This window comes from Equus przewalskii, chromosome 19 (assembly GCF_037783145.1).
Source record: "Equus przewalskii isolate Varuska chromosome 19, EquPr2, whole genome shotgun sequence".
Classification (NCBI taxonomy): domain Eukaryota; kingdom Metazoa; phylum Chordata; class Mammalia; order Perissodactyla; family Equidae; genus Equus; species Equus przewalskii.
The window spans coordinates 11,242,191-11,270,187 of record NC_091849.1 but is presented as its reverse complement, the minus strand read 5'-3'; the positions used below and the strand labels follow the sequence as shown (position 1 = coordinate 11,270,187).

Here is a 27,997-nt window from a genome sequence, read left to right as displayed (position 1 = left end):
TTTGTTTTCATTTTAATTTATTCTGTGCAGTTTAAAGTGAAAGGTAAAACATCATACAAACCACAGCTTTACAGTACTGACCAGTTTTAAAACAAAAACAGTGAATGATCATTTACACACATTCCTCATCTCTAATTTTACATCTTGTTAGACAAAGGTACTAGTAACACACACAATTCTAACTCCTTATAAGCCTATTTGCCAAGCAGCAAGATTTTAATGCATCATATAGCACAGCACAGGATGTTTCCTGTAAGAAACCACAGCAGCAGTATTTGTGAATGGTTATGCATAGAACTGACTTGGGGGCTAACGATAAACATTGGTTATAAGACAGCAGCACCCACACATTAACAAACAGAAAATGTAACTTTTACCAATATAAGATAAAATGTTATTACTCTTTATGTTTTAAGTTAAAAACTATAGGATACTTTAAAAGCAGACAGTATAAGGTGCTTTAATTCTAGACTCCGTAACAAAATACTATTCCACCAGTTGCTTGAGGGTCTATCACCTTTGAGTGCTGCTCATTGGCTTTTTAAAGTCAACTTGAAACATAAAAGCACTTGAAGTTTACCATCAAAAGCTAGTTACATTGGTTGCATGTTACATTAAAACATACCTTTCAAGAAAAAGTGACTTAAAAAAATACCACATTGTTGACTTAAAATAATTTCAAAAATTGTTGCTCTTAAAAGTAAAAATGAACTACTTTCAAATCTTTCAACACATTTTGGTTTAAAATGCCGTAGTTCGTGAAACCATTGTTTAAAGTACTCTCAACTTTCAGCAAAATAACGGTGTGAAGGTGTTTTTAAACCTAATAACATCTAAAGAAATGGGTCAGCACATGTGTAAATTGGCTATCCACCAAATAACAAAGTATTTATGTTTCCATGATGAAAACAGTACTACTAAATCCATCGGATGAATCTTTTAGTTTGATGAAAATATTAAAAACCTCATTTAACAGTGCCACACAAACATTTAGTGTTTTTGGCATTTAAAATCAGAGCAATGCTACCAATACACTGACACAGGCAATTTTCACAGAAGTTTCAGAGGCAAAAGAGAAAGATCTGGAAATGGTTGGTTGGGAAGGAAACGAAACAACCTACCAGAATCCTCAATTTTAGAATTAATCCTCAAAGGTGGCATACTTGATCACCATTATTGTTTGTGAGCATTCAGACAAGACTAATACTTGTATGTGTTTTTCATGCTCAGGACCTTCTAAACCAAATTAACCACAAGCTAGTCTGTCTCCTACTGAGAAACTGAAAATGCACTTACAACGAAGTTCTGGTAATTTCAGCTACAAAAGCACTAAAACAGGAAAAGAACAGAAACACTATACCACACAGATAATTCTGTGTTAACAACGATTTCTTGTCTTTTTAGTGGCCTCAGAAATATGTACTATGTGGGGGAAGAGGGGTGCAGGGGGGAAAAAAAAGATTTTAAACAAAGGAATTAGTTTGTAGAATTTTCATATTGGCATCAGTGATTTCTTTTGACTCTTAGGATTTAAAACATGGCAGGATGTGAACTATGAATATGCTTTCAGGTATACTTCCCAAGTAAGCTAACCGAAAATTTCTCAAAATTCTATTAAGAAAGACATCCTTGAGGCATAAATATTAATAAATAATACCAACCTGTAGACTTTACATGGATTAATTTGTAGAGACCCTTGGAGAGGTGGGTAGGTTACATCAGCCATCACTCTTTAATACTGACACAATATGGAAGCTCATCAGCTACTTAAAGTTTGTCAGCAACTATTACTATCTAAACCTAAGATATTCACTATAAAGCAGAACCCACAGCTCAAAATGTTAGACTATGAAAGATCTACTTTAAATATCCTCCCAGTACCAAGAAGCCTTTTAATCATTAATTTTTTTTTCTGATGATCATTTTAATATATTTAGCTAGTATGAAGCACTAAAATTAATGCTTGAAACTTGTGTCACTGTTTCGTTAATGCCTCAGTCACATAAAAATAAAAAACTGCATCCAACAAGGAAATGAAGACAGAAAGATTGCGCCCCACTCTCAGCTGCTGGGGTTTTCCCCAGCAAATGCTTAAAATTAAAGTTACATTCTGTAAATTCCCTTTTAGTATATCCAAAGGGCTACAGTGACAGCAGAGGTGTTCATCAGGAATAAAACTTGGGGCAGAACAAGCAAGCTGTTAACAAACAAAACTATCTATCGGCATCAAGTATGAGGTATCAAACACAAAATTACACACCATCATAAAATAGAGGTGATACGCTGTGATGACTAGTTCTTGAGAAAACAGGTTAAAAACATAAAAAGAACTTAGATTAATAAGTTGGCTTTGCAGTTCACTCTTGCACAAAGCAGGTAACACTAAGCAGGAAGGTTCTTTGATCCATCTCTCTTCCCCAGTAAAAACACAGTCCAAAGTCCAGTGAAGACAAACACAGGAACCTGGCAAGACTCATTTTACAGTGAAGCAGGCATTTTCAGCCACTCTCTCTTCCTCAATACCCTGCATCTCTGAGGTCTTGTCACGGAATTATTGTTTGTGAAGAAGTAGTTTCTCCACCACACACGGCTTGAGCATGAAGTCCTCCCACACAAAGGAGTAACTAATCCTACTCTTCCTAAAGTAGAAGCCAGCACTCAGGTTCCTAAGTTACTACTCTAAGATCCGGAATAAGTTGCCAAAAAGAAATCACAGAGGATAACTATCTTAACAAGAGGCAGAATTAAGTTCCCAATAAATAAGTGCTATCCAAGAAAAAATAAATTTACAAACTACTTTTTATCTAATCTAAGATACCATCAATTGTAGGATGCACCATATGTATCACTAAGAAAAAACACAGGCAATTAAACTACGATGCAATGCTTTTGTATCATGTAGAAGGTTTATATTTATTGAAACAGCTTTTAGAGTCAAACAGATTTTTTACCATATCCATCTTGTGCAAAAGTAAAGAGAGTCTATGAAATAAACTGGTTAAGTTATAACTATAACTTCAAACTCTGAGACCGACTCTTCGGGACCACTTCCCAGACCACAGCGGCCGAGGTGTGCACTCTTCCACACGACAGCACCCTTGGTGTCGGTGAGAGTGCTGGTGACACAGCATTTCTGGAAAGAGTGCTCCACCGCTGTCTTCCGTTTAACGTCAGCAGGAAGCTTTGGACAAAACGATGTTGGCCGCCTTAATGACAGTCCTGCTCGACGCATGAATCGATCGCACCAGCCTCGTGTTGCTTTGAATTTTGTTTCATCTATTCCAAGCGTTTTGGCAATTTCTCCCGCCTTCAACTGCATCGCCTGGCGTGTGACAGGCAATCCTTTTGCACGCGTCTCACTGACAAAATGTAGCACAGCTTCGTCTACCTGTGGGTATCTTCCTTTCTTAGGTCCCGTAAAGCACTTTGTTGTTGCTTTACAAGAAAATATGGAATTTCGGTCATTCCTCCAGCGACGGATATTTGCTTCACTGATATCAAACGTGCGCCCTGCTGCTCTGTTCCCATGCATTTCTGCATACACAATAACTTTCCGTTTCAATGCTGAATCATAGTGTAATCTTTTTGAAGACATTTTAAATGCCAATTAAAACTGACACATCGGATACCCACAATACAGTGATGACGCTATGACAAGCTGAGAGTTCACACAGGCAGGCTGGATAATCACACCATGACTACTGCCCGGTTGACAGCAATCTCGAGATGCATTCCAATTTCAGACAAGGTAAAATGTGAAAACAAAAACCACAGAAACAAAAAACATACATTATGGAACTAATAAAATACGGTTTTTCAAGCCTATAATATTTACCGGATTCACAGCAGTGCAAGAAAATAAGCCCAGGAGCCAAAGAACAAGCATATAAGTAAAAGCTGGTGAAGCAAAAGATTATCTTTAAGATGAAATTTGCAAATGGTCCAATTTGGTTTTAATTCCCTTTATTTTCATATGGCTTTACATGTAAATCGTTGTTTGAATTGGATTTAAAATCCAAGTGCAAATGTTCCTCAATCTTTTAAGCAAACTGCAAAGCCACGTCCTTAAAGACAGATGCTCCCACCTGCCTTCCATCCTCCACTAGGGCGGGACTGCGGCTGCGTCAGCGGCCTTCTTCAGCAGCTGCCCTCCTTTGGCGAGTGGACCTGATCCTGTGCGGAGACGATGAAGGGTCTTCTTCTGTTTCAGATCCTGAAGGCTCATGATCTCCCTCCTGGGATCCTGTGTCTCCCACCAGTTCCCGCAGAAACTTGAATTTCGACAAAAAGAGGTGCCATACAAAATACCAACCTAAAGAGAGACAAAAACATTGAAGAAAAATCATCACACACAATGTTATCAACTGACAACATTCCAGTTAGTGGGGGGAGGTATACTACAAATAATATACATAATATAAATAAATACATATTTGACCACAAATATATATTTACATTATAAACACTTATTAAGCATTTACTATGGATAAGGCATAAGGATAAACTCTGGGATTATACAGGAATGGCAAAAACAGTTTCTGCCTTTACAAAATTTGCAATCCAAGCCTGGTCCATCCACATTAAAATTCTAATGAGATTATGATACCTAAGTAGAAGTGTTTATTATATTAAAATCAAATTTTTCAGAGCATTTTTCTGGGGAAGAAAGAATATACTATGCTAATATTTACTCAAAGCAACTTTTCTTCAATTAGAATGCTAAAGACACTAAATGGCAAGAATCAACTGCACCACCCTGAGAACTTCTCAGTCAGGATCAAGCTATTCAAAAGTTTCCAGAAATAACAAATTTTCACAGAAAAGTAATAAATTTTCTTCAATTACATGATGAAAGAATAAAGCCAGAGCACCAGTATCTTCAGTTCAAGATTTAAAAAAATACAATATTCTTGGGGGCTGGCCCGATGGCGTAGCAGTTAAGTCCACATGTTCGGCTTCAGCAGCCCAGGCTTCACTGGTTCGGATCCCAGGTGGGGACCTAGACACCACTCATCAAGCCATGCTGTGGCAGGCGTCCCACATATAAAGTGGAGGAAGATGGGCACAGATCTTAGCTCAGGGCCAACTTTCCTCAGCAAAAAGAGGATTGGCAGCAGATGTTAGCTCGGAGCTAATCTCCCTCAAAAAAAAAAAAATACAATATTCTCATGTTAAAGTGATTAAAAAGTTTGAATAACTCTCCTTAAAAAAAAAATTTACTAATCAAGTTTCCATTATTTTTACAAGAAGTTTTACATGTACTAAGTTGTCAATGCCCACAAATAAGGAACGAACAATCAAGGAGTGTACAGGACAAACCTCTGGGCCCATGACTGACTGCTCTGAAACGCTAAGAGCACAAAATAAACAAAATCAACCACTGTAACAAAGGTTCTCACGCTGGCATGTTTTCTTGATGCCTTCTACTTTAAACTCTCTAGTCTCATAGAAAAGCAATGGACCACAGCATATTCTGATGACCAGCATTTATGAAAACAAAATCCAATCAGCTTTTCTAACCCCAGCATCACACCATTCCAAGAGGAATGGCCACTTTAAGGAAGTTCCTAATTTTATGTGTTTCTTTCTTACAATCTCTGAAAAAAAAAAGATTAACATAAACCCCTTTGTACTAAAAGACTAACTTCAGAGATTTAATCCATTTCTCAGGTTTTTGCTCTCCTTTAAGCTTGAGCACTGAGTGCTCAATGAACCACTTAACTCTGTGAAATAGTACTTTAATGATGTTCCAAATTAGCAAGCTCTCTTTTCACCCAAATTTCTTTGTAAAAACAGGCACAGCAAATTAGTAGAAAGAACGCTGGAGAAGAAGTCAGGGGCCCCAGTTCTGATGGAAGATTCAGAAAGCTATTCTGAGGAAAAAATGAGAAGGGAGCTAAAGGGCTCAGGAGCCTGGCACTGAGTTCAGATTCTGTAAAACGCTCAACTGACACGAGCTGTGGTTGTCCCTGTGCAGTGGAATCTGAGGTGACCTCTATTTTGCTGTTTAATCATCTTTTTTTATTGAGTTACAATTTACCTACCATAAAATTCACCCTTGTAAAGTGTACGATTCAGTGGTTTTTAGCTTATTCACAAGCTTGTGCAACCATCACCATTATCGGACTCCAGAACATTTTCATCCACCCCCAAAGAAACCAGACCCATTAGCAGTCACTTGCCATTTGCTCCTTCCCCCGGCCCCTGGCAACGGCTAAGCTACTTTTCTGTCTCTATGGATTTGTCTATTCTGAAGATTTCATATAAATGGAATCACAATATGTAGTCTGGGTGTGGCTTCTTCCACTTGGCATATATTTTCAAGGTTCATCAGCCATGTTGTTGCATGTATTACTTCATCCCTTTTTAGTGTTGAATAGTAATACTCCATTGTATGGATACATCATATTTTCTTTAACCATTCACGAATTAAAGGACATGTGAGTAGTTTCTACTTTTTGGCTATTATCAAAAACAAGGTTTCCGTTTTTGGGTTGCAATAACCATTTGGGTACAAGTTTTTGCATGGGCATGTTTTCATTTCTCTTGGGTATATATCTAGGAGTTTAATTGCTGAATCAGATAGTAACTTTACACTTTGTCATTTGTGAAATTGCTAAATTGTTTTCCAAAGCAGCTGCACCATTTTATACTCCCACCAGCAATGTATGAGATTCCAATTTCTCTACATCCTCACCAAGACTTCACTGCTCACCATTTTTGTTACAGTCATCCTAGCAGGTGTGAAGTGGCATATCATTGTGGCTTTTATTTGCATCTCCCTAATGACTAAAGATGTTGAAAGTATTTGCATGTGTTTATTGATCATTTGTATATCTTCTCTGGAGAAATGTCTATTCAATTCCTTTGCTCATTTTTTAATCAGTTTGTATGTCTTATTATTGAGTTGTAAAAGTTCTTTACATATTCTTGACACTAGACCCTTTTCAGATATATAATTTGCAAATATTTTCGGCTAGTCTGTGAGTTGTCTTTTTACTGTACTGATAATGTTCCTTGAAGTACAAAAGTTCTTTATTATGATGAAGCCTAATTTATCATTTTTTCTTTGTGAAATCCAATTTATCTATTTTTCTTTGATTTCTTGCACTTTTGGTGTCATAGCTAGGAAACTACTGACTGACCCAAGGTCATCAAGATTTATACCTATGTATTCTTTGAAGAGTTTTAATTTTAGTTCTTACACTTAGGTCTTTGATCCATTTTTACTTAATTTTAATGTGAGAAAGGGGTGAGAATTCATTCTTTTGCATGCGGATATCAAGTTGTTCCAAAATTATTTGTTGAAAAGACTGTTCTTCCCTTCATTAGCCTTGGCACCTTTGTCAAAAGTCAAATGACCATAAATGTCACAGTTTATTTCTGGACTTGCAATTTTATCCCATTGATCTGTATGTCTATCCTTATGCCAGTACCACACCATCTTGATTATAGTAGCTTTGTATTAAGTTTCAAAATAGAGAGTATAAGTCCACCAAATTTGTTGTTTTTTTTCAAGATTGTTTTGGCTATTCTGAGTCTCTTGCATTTCCATGTGAATTTTAGAATTATCTTATCAATTTCTGCCAAAAAAGGCAGAATTTTGATGGGGATTGCACAGAATCTGATGCGGGGATCTATACTGTTTTTTAAATAGTTCTTCGTACTTACCAAATTTTTCCATGATGGACACATATGATTTTGATAATCATGAAAATCAGGAGAAAAACAAGTCAGAAACTGATAAGTAAATCATGAATACACTCTAGATTTCTATGTTTTAAATACTCCAATGCTATTATTAGCCCAAACTAATAAGGCCAGTTGATTTCAACAGATACTAAGGAAGATCACTAACTCTTAGGTTAATTTCGAGAATACAACCTAAAAGTTAAAAGAACTCATTTGCCCAAGGTACTGTGCTAAATAGAGATTATAGAGGTGAATTTACCACCAGGGAAATTATAATCAAGCTCAAAGATCTAGTCTTGACTTCACAAAAGCCAAAGATTCCAAAAGTAGCTACAAGGGATAAAATAACCATACAGAAAAGTAACGATGGTTACTGGAAGTCTTTTGACTGAAAGGAGACTATGCTGAAGGGCTGTCACCACTGGGGTTCCCACCATCAAATACTATAGTGCCTTTGGGATGGTTAAGAAAAGCAAAGTCTCCCAGCACAGAAATCTACAAAATATGGAACTGAGGATAGCTGTAGCAGTCATAAGAGCATTCAGCTAGATCACAAACTCTTTCCCAATTTTAATAAAGAAAAAAAATTTTTTAAATCACTGCCAGCAACCAAACAATGTAAAGGATTCAATGTTAAGTGAAAATTCAGAATGTGGTGGCCAATGAGAGGAACTCCAGAGTTTGGAGCAGCAAGATACAGCCACTACCTCCACACTCACCATTCCCCTCTCGACCCACACCAGCTAGACCACCAGACTTCACATCTCTTTAGTTTTTACCCCTAAATCTAGAGATAAGCAAACTTGAAAAGTATGCTAATTTTTCCCTACTCTGCCTGGGCGTAAGGGATGCGAGGGTTGGCGGTAGAGGGGGAGTTGTGGTTAGTGACACTGCTTCCCACCAAAAGTCAAGAGGTAGAGAATTCCCCTAACAGAGATACGGAGTTCATCTGCTGGGCAGCCAAAAAAGAACAAATATCCACTGTGCTTGGTTTTTTACAATGACGACTGTAATGACAGGGTGGGAATGCAAAGTTAAGAGATAAATTGTAGTGTTGATAAGAACTGCAGGGGTATTCACGAAATTGAGGGAAGTTCAACAAGCTGCTCTCCAAGGAAAATGACTAAGTTCTTACACAGCTGTAATTCTGGGGAGAGAGATGGCAGGAGGAGGCGGACGGGGGATTTCCAGATCGTGATACCTAGGATTGGTAAAATCTCACGCTTCTACAACGGATCGTTTATCAAAGAAGGTTAATAGTCCAAACAAAGGATGACACTAAAAATTCCAGGCAGTTTGATGAGAAAAACAACTATACACAACATATTTATTTTGGAAAAAGAACCATTATTAAAACCCCAATGGGTGTATATCAGGAAAAACATGACTTAGCAAAGAAGAAACTAAGAGAGGTACTATAGTGCCAGATAAAACTGCCAATATCTGGCTATGTTAATTAGATACGGAAATATATAATAGCTAACCTTCTTTTGTTTAACTTTGGGACAGGTACTATGAGGAAATGCTTTGCCCATATCATTTATTGGCTAAATTGTTATTCAATTTAACTGAAGTGTCTACTCACATACTTCTGGTATGTCACACTCCCTGTAGCTGATTAATAGGGCCCTGTCCTATTCAACCAGTTTTTCATTTGTCTGTTTTGCTGAGGAAGACTCACCCTGAGCTAACATCTGTTGCCAATCTTCCTCTTTTTGTTGCTTGAGGAAGATCAGCCCTGAGCCAATACCTGTGCCAATCTTCCTCCACTTTATACATGGGTTGCTGCCAGAGCATGGCTGACAAGTGGTGCAGGTGTGTGCCAGGGATCTGAACCCGTGAACCCCGGCCACCGAAGCAGAGTGTGCCGAACTCAACCACTACACCACGAGGCCAGCCCCCATCCATAGCATTTTGCTTGTACTGATCTTACAATAAATACAAAGTAGAAAGTCATATACATAGTTCATCTCCTCTTATCCTAATAAAGCAGCTTTTAGTTCAAGTAACAAAAACCCTGACTTAGCTTAATCAAAAAGGGGGAATTTGTTATTAGCTTACAGGAATGTCTCATCGAGGGCATGGGAGGAAGCACCCTTACAGGGACTAGAACTAGAAGAAGACTCTTGTGAACTGGTCATTTTCTCAGCATACATACTTGCTTCACTTTCTTCTAGGCTTCTCTTACACATAGCTGCTGCTTCTTCACAGCTTTATATGACTTCTTGGTTCATAGCCTCAAAACAAAGCAGCCTAGAATCTTTGTCCCAACTTGGGTCAAGTGTCAAGCCCCAGGACCAGTGCTTGTTACCTGGGTCAGGCATTGTGAACATGGCTGTCGGGCCACCTCCAAGAGTCAAGGGTGACTTTAGAGATTGGAGGGGGGGGGATGGGATAGCCTGGAGAAAGAACTCCAGTAAAGATGTCTCCTCTACTTTTATTAAGCAATAGCCTCCTGAAGGATGGTCTCCTCTAAAGAAGTCATCCAAACAAACCATCCCTGAGCTGGGCAGGCAATTCTTTTGTTGGATAAAGTCTAACCAAAACCTTCAATCTTCTTGGGAGCTGCCTCGATTCCTTCAACACCTCAACACAATGTGACCTCTGACCAACATCCACAGTGCAAGAGGTCCTCAACCACTTAAGCAGAGGAACTACTTGGGGTAGGGGTAAGGAGGAATCAGATGAGGCTGGGAGTCATATTCTCCCTTTTAGGAAAAAGAAGATATGTAAATATAAGGTAAGTTCAAAAGCATTTATTATCCAACGTAATGGCCCTAGTTAAGATATGTGATTACGACACTGCAGGCATTCAGAAGCAGCAGCACTCAAACCGGTTACTCACCATACTCTGCTAGGGAACACGTAGAAACTACAGACTCCCAATGACTCATCCCAGATATCCCAAATCAATCTCCAAGGATTGTGCTTATTCATTTTTTTAAAGCTCCCTAGATGATTCTGATGCACACACAAGTTTGGAAAAGAGAAATTGAGTGAAGAAGAAACAGGAGTGTTGTCGCAGATCAATTATGGAGATTGGCCAGGGAAAAGGAAAAAGAGATTAGCAATGGAGCACCAGTGGGAAAAGACGGAACAACAGTTGATCAGATCACCTATTTGAGAAGATCCCACTTGAGAAAAAGCAACAAAAGCCTTATTAGTATTTACTAATTGGACAAAGTGAGTATGTAAGAGGGAGCTATAAAGAAACTCCTCTGACATCACTGACCTGGGGCGATGCTGCAGGAGGACAAGAGATGTGTGATGAATGAGGAAATGGATGCTCAGAAGTTGGACATAAAGAATGATTATATCTTTGCTCCAAGTAGAACTGTATTGTGTCTGGTTATCAAAATGATTTAATATAACACTTATGTATTCAGAGTTCGTTCCCTTGTATCCAGTGAACGTAAGAGAAAACAAGTGGAAAGTTATGTAATACAAAATACAGCGTCACACTACCTACTTGTTACTGGTTGTAAGAGAACGTCAGATAGGGGAGTGGAGTGCGTGTTGGGAGGGGCAGAGGCACCACAGAAACAAAGGATAGAATCACCAGTTCAGATTTACAATTCTTGACTTAACATTAGATCAGCTTAATTTAGACTCTGGGCCCTAGTGACCAACTTCTCCCACGTGTGTGTATGTATCTTTGGGGGAAAGCAGGAGAGGAGGACGAATAGCCACCAGACCCCAGGCTACCTCTTACCAAAAGGGCCTTACCCTTGGACCCTGCATGCCTACAGCAAACAGGACCTCTAAACACAAGTGTGGCTCGACAGTCCTCTCACCCAGACCTGCGGGACACACACCAGAAACTCTCTGCCTACCCTTACTCTATAGGGCGTGTGTCTTGTACCCTGTCCAGGGATTTAACAAGAGACATGGGAAGGAGGAAGGAGAGAAGAAAGGAGAGGTGGGGGAAAAGACTGTCCACAATTCCATGCACTTATAATCAGAAATTTGTCTGTTAAAGCAAGTACTGCAGTTTTTCATAGTTTAAAAGGCAAGTCTGTGCCTTGCTGCAGCCTCACGCTGGTGAGCACTCTGTGTCAGAAAACTGGCTGGCAACAGAGGGTATGTATTCTGGGATAAGCAAAAGAGCACTTGCTTGTGTGTGCCAATAACCAAGCGTTAGTTGAAAGGATGAATTTCATGAAACACTCTGTACACTGTTTTTCTATGCAAGATAAATGTACTGGCAGCAGAAGGGCAGTGATGCCAGATGAACTTGAGAGATGAAGCATCACCATCAACACACCACAGACCCAGGGGAGAGCTGTAATTATAGAGCTCTCCATTCACAGAGCGCTTTTACATTCAACATCTCATTCAATCCTCCCAATAGCCCTCTGAATTTATTAGAGTAGGAATATTATCCCCATTTTCTAGATAAGAAAATAAAGGTTCAAAGTGACTTACAACCATGGAAGAGGGCGGTTAGGCAAAACAGAACAGTGAATTTAAAAGTGTATCAAGTTTCTCAGATTTTCAAAGTATGGCTAAAACACAAAACAGTAATTAGGGAACCAAAATTTGATTTCACTGAGCAAGATCTTTTTAGGTCAAAAGCCCAGGTGCAGTATAACCACAAATTCCTAGCAAATCTTTGTGAAATCATTCCAGCAGAGTTACATCATCTCACCTTCACAAGGTATCTAAGTGGTTAACTAACCAGCTCAGCAGTAATCTCAGTTTGTAGAAAGCTCTTTTCTGTCTTCAATCCTCTTACCTTATTTTCATTTTCCTCTGAAAGCAGCTAAGGCTCCCTTCTAAGATCACATGTCCAAGGCCACAGACACAGGCTCAGCAGAAACAGAGCCACGCTCTTCCAACTGCTTCCACAATGCTCCCTCCACTGCCGAGCCCTTTCAGAACCACATACCAGGCAACACCGGAAGCCAAGCCCCTGGAGAGACCCTTAGTGATCGACACAGGATGGAACCGTAATACCTCCACACACCCAAAACTCTTTTATCCAATAAATGTAAGACATTTTTAAAGCTGCCTTTTAAAACCTCTCCTCTTTCTATTTTCTCCTCCCTTTGGTGATCACAACACTCTCATGCATCCAAATATTACCTCTATTACAAATGATGGCCAAATTTTTCATCCATACCTTCTACTTTTCTTGAACTCCAGAAAGGAATCTCTACCTGGTTGGCTTGAAACACCTTAAAAAAGTACATACAGGGGCTGGCCCCGTGGTGCAGTGGTTAAGTTTGGTGCGCTCTGCCTTCGGTGGCCCGGGTTTGCAGGTTAGGATCCCTGGTATGGACATGCACCACTCATCAGCCATGCTGTGGTGGTGTCCCACATACAGAATAGAGGAAGAATGGCACAGATGTTAGCTCAGGGACAATCTTGCTCAAGCAGGAAAAGAGGAAGATTAGCAACAGATGTTAGCTCAGGGCAAATCTTCCTTAGTAAAAAATAAATAAATAAAAGTATATACATAAAGAGCTCCTTCTTCTGATTGTCATGTTTGTGATGGGTATTCTGTCATCTCCCCATCTCTCTGGTGGAAAAGGTTCCTTTTCGGCACATTGCCTCTCCCCTACTTTACCTCAGTGCTATAGATTCTACCTTAATAACCCACTCCCGTGTGTTTCCTTCTGTACATTCCCAGTGCCACTCTTTATCCAAGATCAAATACTTATTATCTGTCAACTGGATTATCACTATAATCTCCTATCTCAGAGACATGTTGGAGCCACACTGCTTGGTTGAATTCTAACTCAACAACTTAGATGCAACTTGGGCAAGTTAACTTCTATGTGTCTCAGTTTCCTCTTCTATAAAATGGAGATAACAGTACCCACGCTCAAAGAGTCAACGTGGTAATAAAAAGAATACATGTAACATGCTAAAAAGAATGTCTGGCCCATAATAAACACTCATGAGACATTAGCCACTGTTATTATCTCCTAGGCTCTGGTCTCTTCCTTTCTAGGGCAAACTCCACAGACACAAAGTTACTACCACTATTACTGAGAATTTTTAAGCATCATTAATACATGATTTTCCATCATTCTAGTACATTTATCTCTTCAGTATAGTGCTCTCTTGGATGATTTATCTAGCACTTCATGCTCACTTCTATCCCTCACTGTATTTTTGTTTGTTTGTTTTTTGGTGAGGAAGACTGGCCCTGAGCTAACATCTGTTGCCAATCTTCCTCTTCCCTCCCCCCCCCCAAAGCCCCAGTACATAGTTGTATATCCTAGTTGTAAGTCCTTCTAGTTCTTTTATGTGGGAGATGGCCACAGCATGACTTGATGAGCAGTGTGTAGGTCCATGCCCAGGATCCGAACTGGCGAACCCAGGGCCACCGAAGTGGAGAACACAAACTTAACCACTACAAAACTAGGCTGGCCCCCTTCATTGTATGAATAACTAATTGTCTGTCATCCCCTCAAGAAAGAAGTTTCTTAAGGAAGAGAAATGTATGGTTTATTAATGTTGTCCACTGTGCTCTCTCTTCCTTAGAACAGCATCTGGCAGAGTAGATACTCAAAACAAATCAACCAACCTCCATCCTCTCCCCACCCACCCACACACAAACTACCCATGAATTTAAAGGTTTAATGATTTTCACTAATTAACCCATTTCAGAGCTCTGGTGACGCCCAGTATATAATATAGTAGCTGATAAATGTAACTGCTGGGTGACCTTTCACAAAGATAGTGAACAACCTTATCAACCAAGTTGACCTGACATGTACAGAACATTCCACTCAATAACAGCAGAAAGCACAACATTCTTTTCAAGTGTATACAGAACTTTCACCAAGACAGATCATTAATTAGTCCCATTAAATTTAAGGGTAAACTCTCTTAAATTTTATTACACAAAATACATTTTCTGACCATAACAAAATTAAACTAGAAATTGATTAAGAAAATGATATATGGGAAATAATCAAATATTCAAAATTTAAACAACGCACTTCTACATAATCCATGGTTCAAAGGAGAAATCATAAGAAACTAGAAAGTATTTTGAACTGAGTAACTTTTTTTTAAAAATTCAAAGCAATACCTGGAAAGAAATTTCTATCAATAAATATCTATTTTTTTAAGAATAAGAAAGGTCTAAAATCAATAATCTAAGCTTCTACCGTAAGAAACTAGAAATAAGTGCAAATTAAGCTCAAAATAAGTAGAATAAAATAAAGATATAAGCATAAAGCAATGAAATAGAATATGGACAAATAATAGAGGGAAAAAAATAATCAATGAAACCAAAGCTGATTCCTTAAAAAGACGATTAAAATTTATAAACCTCTAGCCAGACTGATAATGAAAAAAAGAGAAAGAAGACAAATAACCAATATCAGCAATGAAAGAGAAGACATCACCACAGATCCTACAGATATTAAAAGCATGATATAAACTTTATCCCTGTAAATTATACAATTCAGATTAAATAGACATAGTGCTTAAAAGACACAAACTATCAAAGTTCATTCAATAAGCAACAGTTATCTAGAATAGCCCAGTATCAATTAAAGAATTTGTAGTTAAAAACCCTCCCCAAAAGAAAAGTCCTGGCCCAGATTAACTCTACCCAACCTTTAAGAAAGAGAATATGAATTGTAGCAGACACATTTTCATAATCTCAATGAGTCAAGACTTTACCTTCGTGTGACCTGTTCCCTTGAGTGTGGGCAGAACCTGTGACCTACTTCCAACCAAGAGAATATGGCAAAGGTGATGGGACAGCCACTCCCATTATAAGGTTATGTTATATGGTAAAGGTAAAGGGATTTTGCGGATGTAATTAAAGTCTCAATCAGTTGACTTTGAGTTACTCAAAAGGGAAATTATCCCAGGCGGACCTAACTCAATTTTAAGTGAAAATCTTTAGAAGAGAGACTGAGACCTTCTCCGGTATCAGAGATTCTCATGCTTGAAGAAGCCACCATAAGTCCTACAGTCACGAGAAAGTGAATTCTGCTAACAACCACATGAGCCAGGCCAATACCGCAACTACAGACTTGTGAGATGAGGAGCAAAGGACCCAGCTAAGCCATACCGACTCCTGACTCATAGAAACTGTGAGCTAATAATCACATGTGAAAATGCTAAGTTTGTGGTAATTTGTCACACAGCAATAGCAAACTAATATAGCAATTCTACACAAACTCTTCCAAAAAACAAGAGAGAAAGAATGTTTCCCAACTCATTTGATGAGCTCTGCATGACTCTTAGGGCAAACCAGACAAAGGCATTTAAGAAAACTACAAATACTCCTATGAATGTAAATAGGAAAACCTTAAATATTTGGTAAATCAAATCGTGCAATATATAAAAAAGATAATACAGGAGCTGGCCTGGTGGCGCAGCAGTTAAGTTTGCACATTCTGGTTCAGCGGCCTGGAGTTCACTGGTTCGGATCCCGGGTGTGGACATGGCACTGCTTGGCACACCATGCTGTGGTAGGCGTCCCACATATAAAGTAGAGGAAGATGGGCACGGATGTTAGCTCAGGGTCAGCCTTCCTCAGCAGAAAAAGAAGAGGACTGGCAGTAATTAGGTCAGGGCTAATCTTCCTCAAAAAAAAAGAAAAAGATAATACATTAAAACAAGAGGGGTTTATTTGAGGAATGTAGAGTTGGTTTAACATTCAAAACTGAATCAATGTAATTCACCATATTAACAAAGAAAAACCACATGATCATCTCAAAAGATACAGAAAAAGCATTTGGGAAAAAATCCATCTATTTCTAATTTTTTAAAAAAATCTCAACAAAGTTGGAAAAGAAGGAAACTTTTCTTCATCAACCTGATAAAGAATATCTACAAAAACCCCACAGCTGACATTATATTCCATGGTAAAAGATTAAATGTCCCTTTTCAAAAGATCAGGAGGAAAGTCTGCTCTCAGCGCTCTCTTCCAACACTGTCCTGGTGGTACAGTGAGGCAAAAACTAAAAGGCATACACACTGGAAAGAACAGGTAAAACAAACTTCATGTGCAGTTAACACGAGCCTCTGGATAGGAAAGCTTATGGAATTCACAAAAAATAAAGTTAATAAGCAAGTTTAAAAGTTTTGCCAAATACACTGTCAATATACAAAAATCATTTGTATTTCTATATATTAGCAGCAAACATAAAAGAATACCATTTACAATAGCATCAAAATATGAAATCTTTACAGTTAAATTTGACAAAATTAGCGCAAGAACTATATGATACATGGAAATATATAAAATGTTGCTGAGAGAAATTAAAGTCCTAAGAAAAAATGGAGAGATACAATATGGTCATGGATCTCAACAGTAAGATGTCAATTCTCTCCACCTTGACCTATGGATTTAATAGATCTATCTTGACAAGCTGATTCTGAAGCTTAAAATGAAATGCAAAGAATCTAAAATAGCCAAAACATTTTGAAAAGAATAACAGTGCATAACCTACACAATTGACATAAGGATAGACATATAGGTCAATGGAACAGAAAAGTCCAGAAATAAACCTATACATATAGTGTCAATTGATTTTCAACAATTGCCTTTTCAACAAATGATGCTAAATCAGTTGGATATCCTTACATAAAAAGAAAAAAGAACCCCAATCCTTAACTCAAACCATACACAAAAATTACCTCAAAGGAGATCACAGACCTATGAGAGTAAAACCTAAACATAAAACTCCTGGAAGAAAACATAGGAGAAAATCTTTGTGACCCTAGGGTAAGAAATGATTTCTTAGGACTCAAACAGCATGAGATATGAAAGAAAAAATTAATAAATGAGACAATCAAAATACAAAACACTTGCTCTTCTAACGATACTTAAAAATGAAAAAGCCAGATATATATTAGAAGAAAATATTTACAAAAAATACATCTTATTGATAAAAGACTGAACCCAAAATACATAGAAAATTGTTACACCTTGGTAATAAAAGACAACGCAATTTTTTTAAATGGCAAAAAATTTGAAGAGACACTTTATCACATGACTGTTGAGAATGCAAAATGTTTGGCAATTTCTTATAAAGTTACCCAAGAGAAATGAAAATATACATTCCCAAGACTTGTAACTGCATGTTAATAACAATAATAATGTTTGTAACAGCCAAAAGCTGGAAACAACTCTAACATCCACCAATAAGTAAATGGATAAACAAATTGTGATACATCCAGATAATCGAATATTATCCATCAATAAAAACAACGAATCACTGACATACACAACACAGATGGATTTCAAAAGCATCATGCTAAATGAAAGAAGTCAAACACAAAGCATGTTGTATGAGTCCGTTTACATTAAATTCTAGAAAAGGCAAAATTATGGTTCTGGAAAGCCATGCTGTTGTCACCAGGGGTTTGAGGACTGACTACAAAAGGACACGAGGGAACTTTCTGGAGTGATGAAAACGTTCTGTGTCCTGATTCTGGTGGTAGTCACACTACTGCATACATTTGCTAAAACTCATCAAATTCTGTAATTTCTGTTCACACTTTTCTGTGATCAACAGATTTTACCTTATTCTATCATCTTTGAAATGTATATTATCCTAAGTAAAAGGATATTAAACTAAGGATAGTTTAAATTTCTAAAACCAGATTTAATCTTTGAAAATCTATTTTTCAAACACCAATTACTTCATATTTATTCATCTGTACCTCAATGTAAGATAGATAAGCAGAAATACAGTCGACCCTCAGTGTTCCCAGATTCCACTGCTTGCAAAGTCACCTACTGGCTAAAATGAGCGAGGCTGAGTGCACTGCTCAAGCCAGAGAGCTAATTAAGTGGCAGTGCTAGTAGTCTTTAAAGCGAGATCAGCCAGGGTCTGACTCTGTCCACTAACTCCCTGACCTTTAAGCACAGCAGGAACCTGGGACTGGGTACTAGACAAGGTCTACAAATTCCAGTCTGCCAGGGTCTGTTGAACTAGAGGGCACAACCAAGCCAACCTCTGGAGAAGGAGGGTCTGCACACCAGACAAATAACTACTTCCCTCTCCTCTGGTAGGCCCACACTGCTATTCTCCTACGACCTAAAGACTTCAAATGTCACATACGCTTTTGACACAGGGGCAGGCAGACAGAAGTGGCGTCACTGTTGCTGGGCCACACTACAATCAGAAGGCCACCACCACTCCCAGTCCCTACTGTTGCTGCCTTAGCTCAAACTTTCATCAACCGTTAAAGCTAACCTCCTAACTGGTTTCCTTGCTTCTAGCCTCCCACTCTCCACACACTGTAGCTAGAGCAGCCTATAAAATTCTAAGTTCCTGCTAAAAACTCTTAGACAGCTCCCCACAGCCCATCAGAAAGCATACACTCTGCGGGTGATGCTATAAATTTAATGCCACCATTTGGATGCCTCCTGTCCCCATCTATAACCTCATCCTAGTCAATTCTTCAAGTGTCTGCTGAACCAGGGGGCACAACCAACCCAACCTCTGGAGAAGGGAGGGTGTGCACACCAGACAAATAACTACTCTCTCCTGTAGGCCCACACGGCTATTCTATTTATCCATTCATTCAAATATTCGTTGAGCACCTACTATGTGCCAAATACCATTGTTACTGCAACATACTTGTCCAATGATAATGAAGAACCAGAGGTAAAAATGAAGCAGAGGAAGCGGACAGGGGGTACGTGTGTATGAGGCTAGTGTCTTACAGAGAGGCTAGGCAAGCCTCATTGACAACTGGAATGACAAAATTGCCATTTACAGAGATGGAGAAGGCTGCAAGATCAAGAATGTGGTTTTAGATAGGCTAAGTTTGGAATGCTCATTATATTCATTGTTTAAGAGATTTTATAACCCTCTCTCCAGGTCCCCTCCCTCCCAGGAGGTCAGGGAGTGGAGCTGAAACTTCCCACTCTCTAATCATATGTTCTGTCTTTTCGGTGACCAGCCTCTACCCTGAAACTATCTAAAGGACCCTCACTAGCACAGACTAAGGCATGATCAAAAGGGGCTTGCTATGAATAACACAAGACGCTCCTGTAACTCAGGAAATTCCAAGGATTTAGGGAGCTCTGTGACAGAGACCAGGGACAAAGACTGAACGTATTTTTTATTATCCTACTGAGATGAACTGAGTGCTTGCTGATTGCTCTTGGAGCCTTGGGCAAAGAAAAAGCTTGTTTCTGTTTGAAAAGAAGATGATAGGGAATGAATATACACATGCGAGTTGATGAATTTCATATAAAAGTACAGCATACCTACACTAGTAAACCTTTTCTTAGACTTCTGCAATCTGTTGTTGAAAGTAATGACTAAGCTGTATCCCCTTCCAGAACTTGTGACTTGGTGGTAGGCCCAGGTTGCAGTTATCTTTCTATCTCAGACCCATGCTTACAAGAGATGCTCAAATATCCAGGGGATGAATGAGTGTATGACAGATGGCCCAATGAGTGAGAAAAAATGAGGAAGGTAAAATAATGCCTAAAGTTTTGGGCCTACACTGAAAACAAGGAGTTGTTTCAGGGAAAGATTCTGAGCCCTATGAAACAACCAGAAAAAGGAGTTAGACTCGTGTACGTGGAACTGGAGCTCAGAAGCCTGGTCTTTCCTACTGGAGTATAAGACCCTCAAGTGCAGACATTACGCTTTACTAATGTTGGGACACCCACAGCCACCACCACAGCACCTGAACATACGAGTTCATTAAGCGTATTTTATTCGGTAATATATGCGTTATCCATCTTGAGAGAACCCTGGTTTGTTCCTGGTAAGTTCTTAGGACTTATTTGTAGTGGAAATTTAACTTAATTTATATTGAGGAATCCTTCTTCATCCCTTCTTCAAATAGAGGAGGGCCTACTGCATGCCAGGCACTAGTCTGGGATCTAGGGATAGAGAACAAAGCAAACGAGGGCCCTGCCTTCACAAAGCTTACACTCTAACTGGGGGAAACAAACACATAAGACAGCTCATTTCCGAAAGGGTGAGAAGTCTGAAAATGAAGGGTCAATGAGACAGGGCAGGTCTCTCTGAGATGACGGTTGATGTGAAATATGAATGAAAGGGAACCAGCCATTTGAAGAACTAAAGGAAAACTGAGGGCAAAGGCCTAGAGGAGAGTACTGGGTTGGCCTGTGGCAGAATGTCGAGAATAGTGGGGAGGAAAAGGGAGAGACGAGTGGGAGGGGGCTACAGCACACAGGCACTTGGAGCCCACAGTGAGAAATCTGGGTTATATTTCAAGGAAAGTGGGAAGCCATTGGAGGACAGGTTTTAAGCAAGTAGTGACATTTTTAAAAGAGTGGTAACTGATCTAGCAGACCAAAGGAAGCAAAAATCTGGATGGCAGGAGAGGGGGATACCAATTGGAGCCAAATTCAGTCAAGAAGTGTGGAAAAGATCAGGACTTGGGATAGGAAGAAGGTGGGGAAGGAAAAAGGATTAGCTGAAAGTCTATTTACAGAACTGTCATGCAGGCAGCTAAGTCTGTAACTCTGACGCAGAAAATGAGAGGATTCATCTCTGGAGAGATGGATACCTACAGAGAACACACCTCCAGACACTAACAACTGGGGACTCCCCTGGGGATGAAGCCAGCCTACTGCCCAGTCACCCTGCCTTGAGCCCAGAGCTGACACTGAGATTCACCATCATCTTTTACTACTCCACCTTTAAACACGAACAGAGAACAGATCACTAGACATTTACAGAAAACCTCCAATCACAAAGAGTCCAAAGCAAACAAGCAAAAAGAAAATACATGGAAGAAACAAAGGCAATGTAGAAACAAGAAAAACACTTTATTAAAAAAACAATAGGGGCTGGCTGGTGGCACAGCGGTTCAGTGCGCATGTTCTGCTTCTCGGTGGCCCGCGGTTCGCCAGTTCGGATCCCGGGTGCGAACATGGCACCACTTGGCAAAAGCCAGGCTGTGGTAGGCACCCCACGTATAAAGTAGAGGAAGATGGGCATGGATGTTAGCTCAGGGCCAGTCTTCCTCAGCAAAAAGAGGAGGATTGGCAGCAGTTAGCTCAGAGCTAAACTTCCTCAAAAAAAAAACAAAAAAACCCAATAAAAACAACTATAACTAATATGCTTATGGAGATAAGATATTACACACATGAAGCAAGAACAGGTACTATATTGGGGCTGGCGTGGTGGTGTGGTGGTTAAGTTTACATGCTCCACTTCAGCAGCCCAGTGTTCATGGGTTCAGATCCCAGGCGTGGACCTACACACCACTCATCAAGTCATGCTGAGGCAACAACCCACATACAAAAAATAGAGGAAGATTGGCACAGATGTTAGCTCAGGAACAATCTTCTTCACCGCCCCCCTTCCCCCAAAAAGTGAACAGGTATTACACAAGAGAAGTCATCATTGAACAAGAAAGCTCTAAACTTAAAAATTGATAGCTGAAATAAAAACATAAGAGATTGAAGATAAACCCAAAACACCAGAAGAAAGGGAGAGGGAAAAGTAAGATAGAAAATAGGAGATAAAAGGAAAAAATTAAAGAATTGGCCCATAAGGTCCAACATCTAACTAACAGACGTTTCAGAAAGAATAAAGAAAATGGAGCAGAGAAAATTGTCAAAGATCTAATAGAAAATTTCCCCAGAAATAAAGAACAAATCTGAACCAAAAGGGCCCAGAAAAATGAAAGAAAGAGAAACATACCAAGGCACATCATTATGATGTTTCAGAACAAGATAAAAAAAACTATCCAGAAGGCATCTAGAAAGAGAAACAAGTCAATTATACGGACAAGGAAATGGAAGGCATCAGATTTCTCAAAATCAAGTCTAGGAAGCTAGAAATCAATGGAGTAATAATTTTTAAATTCTGGAAGAAAATTATTTACAACCTGAAATCTATTCACATTATCAATCAAGTATAAAGGTAGAAAATAAAATAAGACATTTCCAGGCAGGTATTAGCTCAAAGAATTTTTTTCATGCATTCTTTCTTAGAAAGCTACTAGAAAATATGCTCCAGCAAAACAAGAGTGTAAAGTGAGAAAGATGATGACACAAGATCTTGAAAACAGGATTTAGAACTGAGAAAATAAAGGTTAAGCAAAGAATGAAAGCTGCCGAGAAGGAAGCAAGGCTCCAGGACTAGGTGAGGGAGTTGGAGGAAGGGGTCAGGGGAGGCGAGAAATACCTCCTTTCAACACATAATAAATATTACTGATGAGTACGTGTAAGAGATTATGGAATATTGGCAGCGGACCAATTAACAATGTGTACATAGAAAGAAGTAATACTAGATTAAAAAAAAGGCAATTATTAACTTTAAGAAAAATGGAGAACCATATAAGGAAGGACATATGGTCATATTACACTATTTGACCAGCAAGGACTATTTACATAGTCAAAATATAAACCTTGACTACCAAGTCAGCCAAAAAATGATCATTAATGGCATGCAGAGAAAGAAATGAGGATTCTACCATGGTTAATAAATAACGTCTGAAATTGCAAAACCAAGAAACAGCCATGAATATTATTTAGGAATATGGAAGTAAATAACTAGGGGAAACAGTGAAACTGAGGGTTGAAAGGAACTACCTTTTCATGTCTTTTAGTACTAGTGACTTTTGAAACTTTATTTCTTTTGTTAAAAACTTTCAAGAAAATATTGTCTTAATAAAAGAGTCCGGCTAGTATATGAAAAGTGCATTATAAAGAAGGGGGGGAGTGGAAAAACACTAGTCAGGAAACTAACGCAAGCCAAAGATGACAGCGGTGGTGGCTGTGGACATGCAGAAGACGACATACTTCAGATTTTTTAAAAGAGGTAAAACTTAGGAGACTTCAGATAGAGTTGTTATTTGTAAGGGGAGGGGGATGGGGAGTAAGAGGAAGGGCAAAACAAAAGAAACCAAGGACGACACCTACGTCCTTGGCTGCTGGTAACATCTGAGATGGGACGGGGCGTGGTGGGGAGGGGGGACGATGGGACGACGTGGGGTGGGGTGAGGTCAGGACAGACAGGACAGCCACATGGCTGATCTGAGATGGGAATGGAATGGGGCAGGGCAGGCGGACAGGTGGTAGAAATCAAGAGTTCTGTTTTAGCTGTGTTAAGTCTGAGATGCTTCTTACATCTCCAAGTGGGGATCAAGAAAAAAAATTTGCTGCATGAGCCTGGGGTGTAGGACAGAAGTGAGAGCTGGAGATATCAACTTAGTCATTAGTTACAGTTAATATTTACATCTTTAGAACCAGATAAAAATCCATTGAGAGAGAACAAAAGAAATGAGGAAATAAAAATGTAGATCTGTACTATAACATATTTCAGAAATTTCATAGAAAACAGCATGCATCTCATGGCGTAAGGACAAGTACTAATCCATAAAATTTTTATTTCAGAGATAGAGAGATGATAGGTAGATAGGTGTATATATAAACTGATTGATATACGTAATTTATAAACTTACGAATGTACTGGGAATAATGTAAAGTGATTTCCTATTGTGAATTATGATCAAAAAAGTCAAGAAATTCTAGGGGATGAGAAGTCAGGAAAAGATAAAAACTAGCCACTATGGTAGGAAGAACAGCATAAAAGTATAGTGTACAAAAGCCAGGAGAAATGCTTCATGGAAGAAATGCTCACCTGTACAGAATAAGTATGATAAGTTAAGTACAATTAGGACCAATAAGTGGCCATGGACTTGGCAATATGGAGGCCATCTGTTATTGACCTTGACAAGGGCAGCTTCAGTGAATGGCAGGAGCGGAAAACATTATCGAATGACTGAGAGGTGAGAAAGCAGACATGACCAACATAGACAGCAGAAGGAAAACCTCCTGAGGAACCTGAAATTTGAAAATCAGAATTCACTACATGAAAGAGCCAGTCAGAGTTCTAAACTAAACTGCGCTATGAGGTTCTTGGGGCAGACCCTGTCACAGATTTCTAACTGCAATGTGACCGTATTTGGAGAGAGGGCCATTAAAGAGTTAAGATTAAATGAACTCATAAGGGTGGGGCCCTAATCCAATATGACTGGTATCCTTCTTAGAAAAGATTAAGACACAGACACAGAGGAAAGACCACGTGAAGACACAGGGAGAAGACAGCCATCTATAAGCCAAAGACAGACGCCTCCCAAGAAATCAACCCTGCTGACACCTTGACCTCAAACTTCTAGCCTCCAGACCTGTGAGAAAATGAATTTCTGTTGCTTAATGTCTGTGGTAATGTCGTTTATTAATGGCAGCCCTAGCAAACTAACACAATACCCTTGTTTCTCTCTCAAATCTGGTAGGATCCTTCTCTCTTCTCCCCAAATCCCTAGTCAAACATGAAGCTAGCCCATCATTAGCTCTCCCAACAAAAAAGGGCTTGGATGACCTCTTCATTAGAGCTATTACTTCCTGACCATTCCAATCAAAATAAGGCCTTTTACTTACCACACCTCACCTCTCATTCCACAATGTTTTCTGAAATGAAAGGCAGGGCGCTTTTAGAAAAATAAGTAAAATTAAAGTCAAATCGCTATTGGGAGCTGAGAGAGCAAGTCTGATGTATGTAGCGATCAGGAATTTTGATGCCCCAAAGGCAAGTTTGGCAAATATTCTATCCAAGGTGTTGTATGGTCTGTGTGCCACATCCCCATCTCCAGGCAGCCTGAATCTCCAAATCAGGAAAAAAAAAAAAGCATATGCTTCTCCTTTTTCTCTCCTTCCTCACATCCAAACAAATCACAAAGATCTGGTTTTCCTTACTTCAAGAATCTTAAACATCTACAATTAGCCCTAAATCCTGATATCACAAGCAGGAAATTGAGAAAGGCTTTTCAATCGCTGTATCATCAGAAAAGAAAGGCTGTGTAAGTGAGAAGCTTTAACTCTGACGCCTTAGTAAATCAAGAAAATTAAAAATATAAATATATAAACACAAATGCACGCATATGCACAAGTGCACACATACCTTCTCCAAACTCAGCTGATACTCAGCATTTAGCACATTAATCATGTAAGGAATAAGCCCTACAGTATTTATTTTGAATTCTGGCCAATCCCTGCATCAACCTGAACCCACACTTCAATATCATAATTATAAAAAATTCACTGAATCTGGTTCTAAACACTTCCCAAATTTTCACAATTGCTCAGTCACTCTGCTAAGAGACCTGTGGTTGTCAGTTACTGTGTCTAAGGAAATCGAAAAGATCTAAAATTGCTCTAGTATTACTCTGAGAGAGAGGAGTTTTATGTCCTCTCATTCCACGAGGGAAAAAACCAACAGCAAACAAAAGAGCACCATTATTACAGAACTAAGACTTAGGCTACCTGACCCTGGAAGTTTAACATCGCCGCTGTTTTTAAGTTCTGCCTAGTGTCATATTTCTGTTTGGAATTTAGTTTAAGCCTGAACTCGAAGTAAACAAACAATTTCACGTGCGCTTCAAACCCAACTCTGTCCGTATCGCGGATTCAATGAAGAAAGCGAAACCTCTCATTATCATTAGGGTCAGAACCCGCAAAAAAGAAAAAGGAGTAACCAATCACTTCACCCTCGAATACAGGCCAAGGTTAAAATCTGGGCAGACTGTGATAAGAACGGCAATCAAGGGCGGACGCTGCCGGGGAAGCAGTATCTGGTTCAACCCCGAGTCAGGATGCCCAGCCCTGGATCCTGTTCCTTCCCTCTCCAGCATGCCAGCGGGCCTGTATCAGTCAGGGGTCCATCTCCTCGGAGCCCACTCCTGATGGTGGACAACAGATGACTTTAAGACACCAATCCATCCACGCCTTTTTTTTTTTACCAGCCCAAACAAGCAAGTCAGCACCGTGTGTACCGCGGTGTGGAACTGCCCTACGGCGATGCCCCACTCACCGCACACCATCAGCAGCAGGACGATGAGCAGCGTGGCCACGAACACCAGCAGGGTCAGCCCGACGTTGTGCCACATCTTGGGGGGCGGCGGGCGGGCGGCCGCGGCTGGGCGGGCGGCGCGTCCTGGGCTTCAGCGGCGAGCGCCGGGCGCGGCTGGCCCCCGGGCCGGCATGGGCGGCGGGCGCCCCTCGGCAGCGCCCCCAGGGGGCGGGGCGGGGCGGCGCGGGGGCGGGCGCGGCTGCCGGCCCGACCGACCCTCCGTGTCTCCCCGGCCGGCGGGGCGCGGGCTGGCGCGGGTGTCCCTACGCCCTCATCGCTCCGGGGAGCCGCGGACGCGACGCCCGGAGACCCCGGCGGCGGCTGGATGCGCTCCCATGGCGGACGCCGCGCGTTCGTGGATAGGAGAGACGGCGAGCACAGGACCGCGTGGCGGCCACCCGGCCCTCGTCGCCACTCGCCCGAGGGTCCCTCAGCCTCCAAAGACCGTAGAGGTTAACGTCTCCCAGCTGCGCCGCGGCTGCCTCTCGGCCCCAAGCCCTCTCCCCCTGCGGCAGCTCATCACCGAGCGTCCCCACCACTCGCCTCCTCCGCGCGCGGGGCGGCTGGGAGATGGAGTGCAGAGGCAGGTGGAGACTTGAGGAAGCCGCCCTGCAGGGACTACAACTCCCAGAATGCAATGACAATTCAGTTGCTTTGCTTCTCCCTTCCCCGCTCCCCCTCCGCCTTTGATTTTCCTCAACCCACAAGCTCTGTCTGGTTGATGTTCTCGGAACCCGCGCAGTTGTCTACTTCTCGGGGCTGTACCGATGCGCCAGAGTGATTTCCACCTTACTTCACACGGAAAGTCGTTTCGTTTAAAGTCGTGATCGACGAAGCACGAAGAGGGAAGAAAGGGCAGGCAGCTGACTGAAAAACTGGTTGCATGTAAACCCAGCCCCTTTGCTGTAGGCAAAGGCTGGATAAATGGGACTTTTGAGGAATACCCGCGTCCCTGCCAAAGAGACGGGCTAGAGGCGGGAAAACTCCCTTTTTCCCCTGTAACAGATGTTGTTCTGTGTTTTCATGGGTAACGTTTCAGAAATGGTCCGCGGAGGAATTAAGGACATCTGCTTTGCCCTTAAGTCACCTGAATTGTAAAATTAATTCAGCCCCTTCTTTGAGACCACGTGACAGATAACCCACAGCTGAAGATTTTGCTGCACTGGCTTGAGCAAACCTCTGGGAAACAAGACACTCTCTACCTGAAATTAAAACTTCTCAATTTGACCAGATTACATTCATTCATTAAAGAGGTGCCCCCACGAGAGGCGAAGGTAAATGTGTAGCCCACTTTCAGAAAGAACGAGATATAGCCCTCATGTTTTCATGTGACCCTGTGGCTCCCTGCACTACCTTTCCGTTTTTCTGAAATTTACTGCGTCCTGTCTCCAAAAACAAGCAAATAAAATCTAAGCAGCAATTCGTTTGTTTAATAGCTATCTCCTGGCCGTAGCCAGCTGCCCTACTCT

The 27,997-nt window shown here is 40.4% G+C and overlaps 1 protein-coding gene across 1 annotated transcript; it reads right to left on the bottom strand.

Annotated features, from left to right (window-relative positions):
- SMIM13 (small integral membrane protein 13) lies at positions 1 to 26,688 on the bottom strand. Its single transcript, XM_008544105.2, has 2 exons — positions 26,490 to 26,688; positions 1 to 4,312 (listed from the first exon to the last, which is right to left on the bottom strand). The coding sequence occupies exons 1-2, from the start codon at positions 26,563 to 26,565 to the stop codon at positions 4,125 to 4,127; spliced, it is 264 nt and encodes an 87-aa protein (XP_008542327.2). The 5' UTR covers positions 26,566 to 26,688; the 3' UTR covers positions 1 to 4,124.
- Between the last annotated feature and the right edge of the window lie 1,309 nt (positions 26,689 to 27,997).